Source organism: Dendroctonus ponderosae, unplaced genomic scaffold (genome assembly GCF_020466585.1).
Source record: "Dendroctonus ponderosae isolate FM_Combo_2020 unplaced genomic scaffold, Dpon_F_20191213v2 Dpon_F_20191213_1, whole genome shotgun sequence".
In the NCBI taxonomy this organism is placed as follows: domain Eukaryota; kingdom Metazoa; phylum Arthropoda; class Insecta; order Coleoptera; family Curculionidae; genus Dendroctonus; species Dendroctonus ponderosae.
The window spans coordinates 35,243,073-35,256,948 of NW_026017110.1; the positions used below are offsets into that span (position 1 = coordinate 35,243,073).

The 13,876-nt window shown below is 37.4% G+C and overlaps 1 protein-coding gene across 1 annotated transcript; it reads right to left on the reverse strand.

Moving 5' to 3' along the window:
* Positions 1–1,628: 1,628 nt before the first annotated feature.
* Positions 1,629–4,983, reverse strand: LOC125503982 (spectrin beta chain-like). Its single transcript, XM_048665265.1, has 4 exons — positions 4,584–4,983; positions 4,477–4,535; positions 3,528–4,407; positions 1,629–1,876 (listed from the first exon to the last, which is right to left on the reverse strand). The coding sequence occupies exons 1-4, from the start codon at positions 4,981–4,983 to the stop codon at positions 1,629–1,631; spliced, it is 1,587 nt and encodes a 528-aa protein (XP_048521222.1).
* Between the last annotated feature and the right edge of the window lie 8,893 nt (positions 4,984–13,876).

Consider the following 13,876-nt stretch of genomic DNA (forward strand, 5'->3'; position numbering starts at 1 on the left):
CTGACAAGCGGGAAGTTTCGCACCTGTTCTGGAGATTTCGAGAACCATCTGGGTTACCTGGAGGAAACTATATAAGCGACGACGAGAACCAGACGGAAAAGTAAAGTGACAGGAGCGACCGGGTGCAGAAGAGATTAATCCCCGCGAGTCTGAAGAGCCAGTTTTCCGTGCGTTTTTGTTATTGTTTGTGAAGTTGACGGTAATTTTGAAGTTAGTTTGTTCCTGTTCCGCATTTAAAGTTATACCGAGTTAATAACAATTGGAAGCTGAAGAAAGAGTTTGATACTCGGCCATCCCAGGTACAATATTGAATAGAGATGTCTTCATGTCCAGGGCCCTTTTCCTCTTCGTCCCTTTGATGATGTCCAAGAACATCTCGTCCACTTCTTCTTCTTTTTTTGGATGATTGATGATATCTCTGTATTGGAGCTCTAGATGGTTGGCAAAGAGCTCCATTTTCTCTTTGGGATCCGCAGTGGTGATACCGTTTTCTTCTATAGATGGCGCTGGTTTCCTTCGTCCTGTATTGAGGTTCCTGGCCAATTTTAAGATAGCTTGCCATGATTCGTCAGCCTCTATTTTCTCCAGGCCGTTATCCAAGAACTGCGATCGACCATCCCTCATATACTTCTCTGAGAGCATTCTGGAGGCGGTTGATTTGCCTTTTAGATATAGGTCTTGTGTCGTATCCGGTTTTTCTCCCTGATTTTGCCTTTTACCAAGGGGGGAATATTGGCTATGGGGCTTGCCGGAACGACTGATTGCCTTCTTGAAGCTATTAGTGCATTCTTGATTTTCCTGGTTAGTTTATCGACTGCCTGATCTAGGTAGGTCCTGCTGGAGCTTTTTAAGATACTCTGGGGAAGTCTGCCAAGTGGTGATACTCTTAGTCGCAGCGGTGCTATTGACTTGGTATGTACTAATTTGCATGAGTATGGGCAAATGGTCCGATGATTGCTCCTGAAGTACTTTGGGGCTGGACACGCTTCCTGTGTTCTTGTACATAAATATGCTCAGGATGTCATATTTGTCGTTGTGCGACTATCTCAAATGTTGTATTCCTGGGTTCGTTTGATTTGCCTTCATAAGTGTTGCAGTTGCATTGCTGTTGTTTTTGGCATTGAAATCGCCGCCATGTATTGTGGGTCGCTTGTTCGAGTAAAACCTTCAAACATCCTCGATTCTGATCTCCAACTTTTCCATTTGAACGGCGACTGTGGAGTTCTTCAGGTTTGCCGATGGTTTGACAATTTGATGGTGCTGGAGCATTCTTAGAGTTCGAGTACTTGTACCTGGCTAGTACCCTGATTTTGTTACTATAATCTTCGCTTCTTGGAGGGAATTATTACTCCCTCCTTGGTAGTTACTCCACAGCCGTCGTTAATTTGCTTTGTCATTTTTTTATGATACATATTTTTATTTTTTATTTTTTATTTTATTCACAATGTTTTTCTTTTCTCGGAGGACAAGCAGTGGGACGTTTGTCCTCTTTTCCGATTGCTGATGGGCGGCAGGGCTGACCTGCTTTTTGTGCGCTGTCTGTGCTGTCGGCCGGGCTCTCTGGGCGGCTGTGTGGGGGTCTTGCTTGTTGGGCTAGTACCCGTGGAAATATGTTTTGTCCTACAGCCTTAGTCGTCCTCACTGGAGGACACGAGCTTAGTTTCTAGTCTCCCGTTTCGTCGGTTTGGGCTTTTAAACCGTTCGTCGTCGGAAGAGTCGGCCACCGGGCCTTCGCCCTCTGTGGACGCAATTGGGATGTATTTCGCATTAGCGGGCCCCTCAGCTGACTCGCGATCGCTGGAGGAGACTGACTCCTCCACCACTTTCTCTTCCGTGCCCTCTTCTGCGCCGTCGGGGCGGCTTGCTGCCCCGACGGCTGCAATTTAGTTGAGCAGGTATTTTGGGAAGTCGTGTGCAAAGCCCTAAGGATGGATTCGTTGAGGCGCCACAAGCTTTCGCAGAAAAGCTAGGAGGCTCAGCGGTGGTATGGTGCCAAAATGCTTACTTAGGAACCTACTAAAATTACTCACGATAAAGCTTACAAATAAAAAGGAACACGTGGTTTGCCGACTGCAAGTTACCGTCTGCTAGCCGTTTGATTTGGGATCTAACTCAAATACCTAATCCAATAAAATAAAATAAATGTGAAATGAAATGAACCTGATACAATCAAGTCTAATAAATGGCTCTATATTCGTGCAAATATCATCTCTACGCTACCTTAAAAATCACCAAAACCTCGTGCTGCCAATTTCTGCTCCACGTGATCTCACTCCGGTCTCATTTAAACTGTCCCAGGCTATTCAATTCACAATTCCAGTGATCATAAGGCAGCGGTCCCACAGCAACCACTGTCATCAACTATCACCCTCTACCACCGACTAAATTATGGAATCAAATTTGGTCTAGACGACGGTTGAACTTGGGGGGCACAATCGACTGTTCTCTGTTACCGTGGGTACTTGATTGCCCTTTGTTGGGTCACCTTCCTAGACCGATCTTTAGTCCCTTCCATTCAAAATCTGTGGTCAGGAACGTGGGGTAACAACAACGTTGCCAGACAAAACGAAGACAAAGACTGCTGATATTTGGGAGCGAGATTCTAATAATTAAAAACTAAAATACAAATAATACCTGAAATATGGCTAACCTAACCTAACAAACTTGTTTACTAAATCCAAATTATAAAGAAATATCGGTTGAAAACTAAATATTATTACAATTATTACTTACAACTACCATTTGCCAAGGGATCAGCAGACAGGTGGACCACTATTTAAAATCCATTTTTAACCGTTAAAAATGAAATAATGAAATTGACTCGTTACAAGCTTCTCCACAGTGGCCTTGACCTGCAGTGCCTTGATCCTCTTCACTACATCACATGCAGCGAAAACCTTAGTTTCCTCCATAACCTGCGAACAACAAAGGGGTTAGTGAATTTGCACAGTTGTTATTAGTATGCAAGCTCAAATAATAGCAACATACCACAAACGAAAATCACGAAAATCACTTGGACACGTAAACCGGGAAAGTATTTTGTCGCACGACACAGTGTTTAGGAGGACGATGTTGTCCGGTGAAACAAAAGTCAAGGGACTGGGAGAACTTAAAAAAATAATGGGAATTATTTTTTATGATCTTCCTGTTTGATTTTACGACGCTTCCGCCTTTTCTATCACCCACTCACCGAAGGCTCTTGCTTTGGATATGCCTGTGTGAGGCACGATTCCAAACAAATGTTCTTATTTTTCTCAATTTAATGTTTAGCTGTATTGTGAATATGTTTACAACCTCATAAATATGATCAAGTATTTAAAATATATGCTTTAATTTAAACCATTCCGAAGGAGCTAGGAACATTATATAATCATCTATAAAAAAATGCCTTTCTATACAGGATGTCCCACCGGGAAACGCCGCGATCGATATCTGGCAAACTGTAATTAGGAGAAATTTCAGAATTGAACAGTGTTCCGAAATCGTTGGGGGGCAAGCGGTCTAAAATATTTTCCAGATGGCCACACTTCCGGGTATATTGGAATCGGAAAAATCCTTCAGTCCGGCATACAGCTTGTCCAGTTGCGACTGTTTAACAGCGATCTGCTCGGCCAAAGGATGCCCTTCAGCCGACAGCCCCTTTACAGTTTCACCCAGTCCTCTGATGGTGTCCGCATAAGCTTCAACGGCCGCTTCCAGACTTTCGTGCTTCTTCATGAAGTTCCTGGCGCTGGTCTCATCTTTGCCCCGATCTTTCACCATCATGTAGAGCTCCTGCTCGCTCATCCAGCTCTCGGCCTCATTGGCATCGAACAGATACTGCTGCTCCCGCTCGTTCCTCAGTAAGTTCGCTTGTCTATTATAGATGGCTTCCTTTTCCCTAATTTCATTTTCGCTTAACCGTCGATGCTCTCTGGTGGTGTCAACAACAGATTCGTTCTGTAATGACGCCACTGCTAAAAGCGTCTCCAAATTCGATTCAGCGTTTATTGATTCTACATCAGGCTGAGCTTCGGCTGGCACATTTTCTTCGATGGGAATGTTTTCTTCTATTGGCAATTCTGGGTCTGAAAATTGCTCAACTTCCGTAGCGATTTGAATTAAATTGGCGTCTTCATCTAATGCTGGCAATTCATGTACCGGTTTATCGCTAGTTGGCCCATTGCACTCAGAATCTGATGATTCTTCACTCAAACAAACTACTTTTTCTAATTCCGGTTCCACAGCTTTCCTTCTGAGCATTATTTCGGGTTTAGTTTTCGCTGATTCAAGCAGATTTTGCGCATTTTTCTGCATAGTTACATACTCATGTTCCACTGGCCTAGTGATGTCTTCGATTTTATCACTCACAGTTTTATCAGCAACCGACCATTCTTCAGTTATCACAATAGTCGCTCCGGAAATCACCTTGTCTCATAGGAGTTCTTCAGCATGTTTGTCCTGTGATTCCAAAATTGCTATACTTTCCATCTTTACCCCTTCCTTCACTTTTGCTGCTGTTAATGTCTCTTTCACAGAGTCGACTTCTTTCGCCACTTGAGAGTGTTATTCTGTTGAAATAGTTACTTTTGATAACATAATACCTGGTAAGTTTTCACAAGAGTTATCAGTTTTACCCACATCATCTCCTTCAGAGACAACTGAATCAGTTATTTCCTCAACTAAGCACAGTTTCTGATCAGAACTAGCCACTTCGGGCTCCACCTGAATTTCCTCTAAATGCTCCTGAGAAATTTGTTCATTCGTGATTTCGATAATACCATCTTCTCGATCAACTTTCGGCTCTTGAACGACTGGATTTTTATATTCTACCTCTTCCACTACTGCAGGAATGTCATCGATTTCAGTGTTTTCCAAATCGTCAGTCACTTCCTCGATGTTCTTTAGTTTGCCTTCAACGGTTGTTTTCAGGTCTTCACATTTCTTAGCGTTGTCGTCCATTTTATCTCCCATTTCGTTCATCACTTTCTTACGGTCGGCCATTTCGGATCAAATTATGGATAGCATCTCTTTGTTTTCGTCTTTTATCTACATGAGCAATGCAATCAAACTGGGGTTATCCATTGCAGGGTCTTCCTTCTTTGATTTACTTCTTGTTTCCATCAAAATTCAACTTGGATTCTGGTAAATCCCACTTCTGACACCATATGTACCGTGGATGGCCGGGTATCAAACTCTTTCTTCAGTTTACTACTTTTATTTAACACTGTATAACTTTAATTGCGGAACAGAAACACACTTACTTCAAAACTACCGTCAACTTCACAAATCATAACAATAACAGACGGAAAACTCGCTCTTCCGACTTGCGGGGTTTAACCTCTTCTGCACTCAATCGCTGCAGTCACTTCACTCCCTTTGTCTGGTTCTCGTCGTCGCTTATATAGTTTCCTCCAGGTAACCCAGACGGTTCTCGAAATCTCCAGCCCAGGTGCGAAATTTCCCGCTTGTCAGTGCCATATTTGACAGTAAACAGTGAATCGGGCGCAAATGTTGCCCCCATTTACTAAAATACCATCAATTTCGATCCCCCATTCCAAATGGGAGTACCCCAGGCCATTTCCGTTGCAATATACTATAATTAAGTATAGCTGTCGATTTGAAATTTAAGTTAAAAATAACAGTTTGCAGCAACTCGGATAATTATTCATTTTTGTATGAGGAAAAACGTGTTCCTTAATTTGAAACGCATTTCTTGCTAAAAAGGCCTTACTTTAATGGAATTTCGACACAATTTTGATAACTGTTAATATGAAGTGTTAAAAAAATACGTTGCAAGATGACGTTGAGAAAACCGTCCAAATTTTTTTTCTAATGGAAACCCCCATTTTTGATAATTATATCTTAATTAATTAAAAATAACGGTGATTCAGCGTAAAGTTGTATATTCGATAAATGTTTAGCTTTAGAAATATTGCCAATTTAATGTTTTCATATGGCTATTTTGCCCTCGACTCAATTTAAATCCTGTTACTCTTAGTAACCATGACGACAGTGACCACTTTTAATGCAATCAAATACCAAAAGAATTTTTACAGCTGTCAGATACCTTTTGAAAGTAATTAATAATCATACGCGGACGCTTAAGTTATACAAACTAGTATTATTTTAAATTATTTATTATTTTGGGAGAATGTGATCAAGTTATATCAAGAAAGGTTTATGTACCATTAATTATTATTACATCAGAAACAACAACAACTACTTCTTTTTCAAATCTAGGGGTGCCTAATTATTTTGGTCGCCTTTACAAATTGAACGTAAACTTTTATTTAGACGTACTCAAAATCTTTGAAATTTTCGAGGATTTGTTTAACAGCCCAGCGTGAATGCTGTTGTTTTTGCGGATGCAGAAAGACAAATGTGTCACATGTTCTTGATATAACTTTATGACATTCTCCATACATTACAAATAAATTTAAATAATCTTCGTATGTATAATTTAAGCATTTGGGCATGAACATTAAGTGTCTTCAACAGTCAACTGACAGCCGTCAGCATTCCCAGCATTCCTTTGACATTTGGTTGTATCAAAAATGGCACTTTTGTCATGGAAACTGGTGACAGGATTTACAATAAGATGCAGCAAAATAGCGATATGAAAACTCTAAACTGATAATATTTCAAAAACTTGACACTTTTGTACAAGACCAGGTTACACTTAATTTTAATACTGAATAAGACAAAATTATCAAAAGAGGAATTTCCATTTGAAAGCATTGATTTTGGACGCTTTTCTCAATGTCATTTTGTAACTAATTTTTTTAACACTTTGTATTAATTGCTTTAAAAATGTTTGCCGAAATTCCATTAAAGTAAGTTTTTTTCAATAATACATGCAGCTCAAATTAATTATCACATATTCCCTTGTCATTATTTACATAAAATTTGAAATATATCATAACCGATTAGCCTTAGGTCTACGATGTTACACATAAAATAAATTTAGAATTTGGAATAGAATTTAAAAATGTAATAATATTTTTAGGGTGTTCCATTTAAAATAAACAAGTTGATACCTACTTCTGATACAACCGCAAGTGTAGCCATCTTGAAAATATTTTAGATCGCCAGCCAACAATGACGTGGTCACACTGTTTCTCCCAATTACAGGGACACCCTGTATAAGATTTCTGCAATATTGATAAATAAGAACGTCCAACTGCCGGGCCAACATGCTGAATTTATACACAGTTTGCAATAGATCTTAACAATATTCAATGTCATGTAAGTAAGATTAAATTTAGCATTATTATTGTTGGATGCAGTTTTTTAATGGTAGATGGAAACAGTTTATATCCATTGGTATATAGTACAGCTTCAAGTAAACCATAGCGAGCATATATTAATATGTTTGTCCACGTGGAAAATTCCGGCCACATAAACAACAAATAAAAGGTTCAGGCTGGCGACTCTGTCCAATATTGGAGTCCGTTAAAAGATAAAATAATGGCAATGACAAGTGTAGCGCGGCACCAAGATAAAACTTTGACGATTACAGAGCTAGAAAACTTGCTAACCGGGAAAGATAAGCAGGCGTATTGTTTGGAAGCTTGCTCATCAAGTAGAGGGCCAAGCCAGAGATCTCCATTTTAGATTTGGGGTATGTTTTTTGATGAAAAGCAGCCTGTTTTAATGTAGATTGAAATCTTTCTGTTGAGATTTGTTTATCAGGACTTATGAACGATGCTATAATAGACGATTTTCTTAATGAAATTACAGACTTAAGATAGCTGAGGGTCGGATTTGCTTGAATGTTTTTTTCATTATTTTTTTCATCCCACGCATGAAAATGAGGTTAATTTCCGGAAACTCTTGCACCGTTAAGAGAACAATCTGTATTATAATGAAACTGGTTTGGCTAAGTTGGGAATTTTGTTCCACATTATTAATTATACAGGGCATCAAGAAAATTGTTGGCGCAAAATGTCGCGAGCTGAATTTAGATATTTATAATCAAAATTTTGGTTCAACTTTCAAAGGCGGTTTAAGATTTCTTTTGGACTGGATAATGCATGTCGAAACCTAAAAATAATTCTCAATCAGGCAAGTTTGGCGTAAAATTTCCGCCCTCAGAATATACTCGTAGTCAAAATCTTCGTTATAAAATCATTTCTGCTATTTTTGAAATTCCGCATATGAGATGATTTAATTTATAAATGTTGAAAATTAAATCATCTCATATGCGGAATTTCAAAAATAGCAGATATGATTTGATAAACACATATATTTAGTCAACACTTCTGTTTTCATAGCAATAAAAGAATTATGTAAAGTGTGTTATTTCTTCTTTAATAGATGCTAGTCACATCTGTAAAATGATAAATTACATACTTCATTGCAATATTTGTTAATTTATTTTAGACTTTGTGAACACACCAGTTGCTATAATCCTACGTACCACCAGAATACCAGGTAAATGTTTTCTTAATGAAACGGTCCTGAGAAAAACCGTGAGTCTAAATACACAGTCGCGCCACTACGGATAGCGCCGCTCAGAAAACAGTTTGCCAAATTGATGCAAACCGTAAATCAGAAAAGTAGCAAAATTTTCCCTAATATAAATGGTAACATTTTCGTATAACACAAACCTTCAGGTTTTCACAATATAGCGGTTTATGTGGTTTTCTTATTCAGTCAGAACATAAATTATTTGAGAACATTTTTAACGAATATTTTGACTACGAGTATATTCTGAGGGTGGAAATTTTACGCCAAACTTGCCTCATTGAGAATTATTTTTAGGTTTCAACATGCATTATCCAAAACCAAAATTTTCGTTGTAAATAACTAAATTTAGCTCGCGACATTTCGCACCAACAATTTTCTTGATAGCTTTTATAATTAGTAATGTGCAACAAAATTCCCAACTTAGCCAAACCAGTTTCATTATAATGCAGATTGTTCTCTTAACGGTGTAAGAATTTCCGGAAATTAACCKCATTTTCATGCGTGGGATGAAAAAGAACATTCAAGCAAATTCGATCGCAAAGCGACCTTCAGCCATCTTAAGTCTGTAATTTCATTAAGAAAATCGTCTAGTATAGCATCGTTCATAAGTCCTGATAAACAAATMTCATCAGCAAGATTTCAATCTACATTAAAACAGGCTGCTTTTCATCAAAAAACATACCCCAAATCTAAAATGGAGATCTCTGGCTTGGCCCTCTACTTGATGAGCAAGCTTCCAAACAATACGCCTGCTTATCGTTCCCGGTTAACAAGTTTTCTAGCTCTGTAATCGTCAAAGTTTTTATCTTGATGCCGCGCTACACTTGTCATTGCCATTATTTTATCTTTTAACGGACTACAAAATTGGACAGAGTCGCCAGACTGAACCTTTTATTTGTTGTTTATGTCGCCGAAATTTTCCGCGTGGACAAATATATTAATATATGCTCGCTATGGTTTACTTGAAGCTGTGCTATATACCAATGGATATAAACTGTTTCCATCTACCATTAAAAACTGCTTCCAACAATAATAATGCTAAATTTAATCTTACTTACATGGCATTGAATATTGTTAAGATCTATTGCAAACTGTGTGTAGATTCAGCATGTTATCCCGGCAGTTGGACGTTCTTATCAATATTGCAGAAATATTATACATGGTGTTCCACCGGGAACCGCCGCTATCGCTATCTGGCAAACTGTAATTGGGAGAAAACAGTGTGACCAAGTCATTGTCGGCTGGCGATCTAAAATATTTTCAAGATGGCTACATTTGCGGTTGTATCAGAAGTAGGTATCAACTTGCTTATTTTAAATAGAACACCTTCAAAATATTATTACGTTTTTAAATTATATTCCAAATTCTAAATTTATTTTATGTGTAACATCCTAGACCTAAGGCTAATCGGTTTTGATATATTTAAAATTTTATGTAAATAATGACAAGGGAATATGTGATAATTAATTTGAGCTGCATGTATTATTGAAAAGAACTTACTTTAATGGAATTTCGGCAACATTTTTAAAGCTATTAATACAAAGTGTTAAAAAAATTAGTTACAAAATGACCTTGAGAAAAGCGTCCAAAATCAATGCTTTCAAATGGAAATTCCAATTTTGATAATTTTGACTTATTCAGTATTAAAAATAAGTGCAACCTGGTCTTTTGCAAAAGTGTCAAGGTTTTGAAATATTGCCAGTTTAGAGTTTTCATATCGCTATTTTGCTGCATCTTGTTGTAAATCCTGTCACCAATTTCTATGACAAAAATGGCCATTTTTAATACAATTAAATGTCAAAGGAATGCTGGGAATGCTGACGGCTGTCAGTTGACTCTTGAAGACACTTAATATTCAGGCCCAAATGCTTAAATTATACATACGAAGATTATTTAAACTTATTTGTTATGTATGGAGAATGTCATAAAGTTATATCAAGAACATGTGACACATTTGTCTTTCGGTATCCGCAAAAACAACAGCATTCACGCTGGGCTGTTAAACAAATCCTAGAAAATGACAGGGATTTTGAGTACGTCTAAATAACAGTTTACGTTCAATTTGTAACTGCCACCAAAATAATTAGACAACCCTAGATTTAAAAAAAAACTAGTTGTTGTTCCTGATGTAATAATAATTAATGGTACATAAACGTTTCTTAATATAACTTGATCACATTCTCCCAAAATAATAAATAATTAAAAATAATACTAGTTTGTATAACTTAAGCGTCCGCGTATGATTATTAATTACTTTCAAAAGGTATCTGACAGCTGTAAGAATTTTTTGGGCATCTGATTGTATTATAAGTGGTCACTGTCGTCATGGCCACTAAGAGTAATAGGATTTAAAATGATTCGAGGGCAATAGCCATATGAAAACATTAAATTGGCAATATTTCGAAAGCTAAACATTTATCGAATATACAACTTTACGCAGAATCACCTTATTTTTAATACTGACTAACATATAATTATCAAAAATGGGGGTTTCCATTAGAAAAAAAAATTGGACGGTTTTCTCAGCGTCATCTTGCAACGTATTTTTTTAACATTTCATATTAATAGTTATCAAAATTTTCTTCCTAGGAAGAAATTCCCATAGACCACGGCTTCAAAGCCCGGAAAACATTCCTAAATGTAATTCTGTTACACTTGTTTGCTGCCTGATTCTCAGGTAACCTGATGTTTAAAAACGTATTCGAATTTTACTGATATTTTGTTCTATTTCTTTATTCCGAAAACTAACTGATAGTTTCATGTTGCGCTATTATCAGCGATTTGATACAGCGAACTATAAATTACAGAATGTACCAAAGTAGTTAAGTCGTAATCACTATTGCTCCATTTCTTGGATAACTGTGTTATCGGTAAACTGTACAAAGTTTTGCGTAGCGTCACAACGTCTAAACCAGAATTACATCGATTTTTTTTTAAATTAGCCACATTTTGCCACTAACTACATTCTGGCTTGCGTAAATTCTACTGTTTCCATGCATCTAAACTCTAATCTTTCTGAGGTAGCTAGCGATATTGAGTAGTATTACTCAAAATTTAATTACAATGGGTGATCAAGAGTTGTGACTAAATAGCAATAGTAACCGAATTTCTTTTGGGCATTGGAGTTCATTTAAAGGCGCCTTTGCCATATTCTTTATTCAAAAGTTACTGTATTTCCAATAGTTCGAGCCGAAATGAAGCGTCTTTTAATATTGTGCCATCTATTTTTCACACTTCAGAAAGCCAAATCAATATCAGCTACCCTTAGGCTTTTATGTTACACAATAAGCCACTTAAATATTATATTGCGTTTCAGAATGCTACAATTATGTGGGGCCACCGGAGCAAATAATTTTCGATAGGTTAGAAATCGCTGGTGTGAAGTAGATGGGTGATTGCTCAACAAATAGAGCAGAAAAATTAGGTGGATGCTTAGGGAACGTTTACATCGACAAAATGGTAAATGAGCACGGTTGAGTTACCTAATCCGTTGAAATAATATATGGTCATCACTATCTCTGTCTATCAAAAGTTAAATATCAAATGTAATCAATACTGTATTTACTTAAGTCTTTTGAAACAGATCCTATCACTTACTAAGATCAAACATCAGATTCCAAGCAATCAGAAAGGAAAGACAAACACCCGAAGCGAGTAAAAGAGATGAGACAAAAATTACAAAAAACCCACATCACTAATATAATATAAAAAAGATTTGAAAAAATGGATTCAAGAAGCAGCGTACGAAACATTAGGAATTTTCAAAAAGACCAATCAGAACAAACCGTACTGGTGGCATGAGGAAATAATGGGAGAGAAGAAACCAAAATATCAAGAATACCTGAACTCGCAAAACCTGTCAGAATCTAATAAAAAAGATCTGTCAGAATATAATAAGGCACTGGTGAGATGAAAAAATTAGAAAAGAAAACGATGCTTGCGGAAAGAGGTGCCAAAGAACAAATACGTTCAAAGAAGGAACCAGAAGCTCAGAAAGTTGGAAAATCATAAAAATCCTCAAAAAAAAACAAAACCGGACAAATCATATCATCAATTAAACCGCAACAATGGGAGCAGTATGTTCAAGAACTACTCGCGAAAAATGGACAGGAAATCGAAGATATTAACGAATCGAACAACACAAACAATATTAACGTCTCCGAATCACCACTCAGATTAAGAATCAGAGAACTGAAGAAATTGTGCAAAGAGTTGAAAAATGCAAAGTCTCCGGAACCGGCAAATATTCCATGCGAGCTCCTCAAATATCGCACAGAGTACTAATTTTGGGAAATATGAGAGAAAACGAGTATATATGTAGAGCTAATAGAAGCCATCAAGAGTATATACAAACCACCTGGAATTGAGGTAAAATCAGGAAAACAAATAACATCCTTCATAGGATCAAAAGAATTAAAACAAGAGTTCTGTACCTCACCGACCTTATTCTAAATATACCTGGAGGAAATCTTGAAGAAATGGGAAGAGAAAAGCAATATGATGGGCCCACTCTCAGACACGACCCTGTAGACTATATCATTCGCCCATGTGCTAGTCGCGCAAGACCATGATGATTTGAGCTATACGACCGAAAGCTAGTTAAAGAATATCAACACGGGTACAATTAAACACACAAAAGACAGCGTACATGGTGATAAATGTAGGACAAACGGATCTTGATCTGGAAGGCGAAGTTACCATGAAACAAACAAAAGAGTGTCGACACCTGAGAGTTAAAAGCACCGACGACGGGCTTATCGATACCCAAATCAATCAACGAATATGCCAGGACAGAAAAGCGATTGCTCTTTTAAGTGCTCTGCTTTGGGACAGAAGCCTCGCCAATGAAAATAGAGGTTTCATTTGTAATGCGATTTTTAAAAGCATAATCACCTACGGATCCGAGGTGTGGCCATTGGACGAAACTTGAAAAATCGCCCGAAATCAACTTAAATGGATTTTTGGCGTCTAGGGGCAGGACTATCAAGCACAGAACGCATAACAAACGATATATTAAGACATAATCAGCCCTGTGCTGTATCACTCACGTTAACTTTAACGTGCATGTTATCCGTCAAACACGTTATGTGGCTCCAATTGGTGTGTTGTATCAGTAAAACCTTTATATTATAACAGGCGCACGCTATCGACGAACGTTATATGAAGAAATAGCGCTTCAGAATAACAGCATCAAATCACATGCCGCTTTCGAACTTAACGTGCATCCCTCGAAGTTAACTTCGGAGAATAAATAAATCAATTGTGTTTAATCAGAGCGTAGTTTTGTCTTTAGCTATAATTTGGTTTTAATTTAAAAGAAAAATATGTCTTTTGGTGGTCTCATAAGGTTAGCTTTATTAGAACAATTAGTAAATGGTCTTGAAAATCAACTTTATTTTTGTCCACAAACTCTACTAAATTTTCA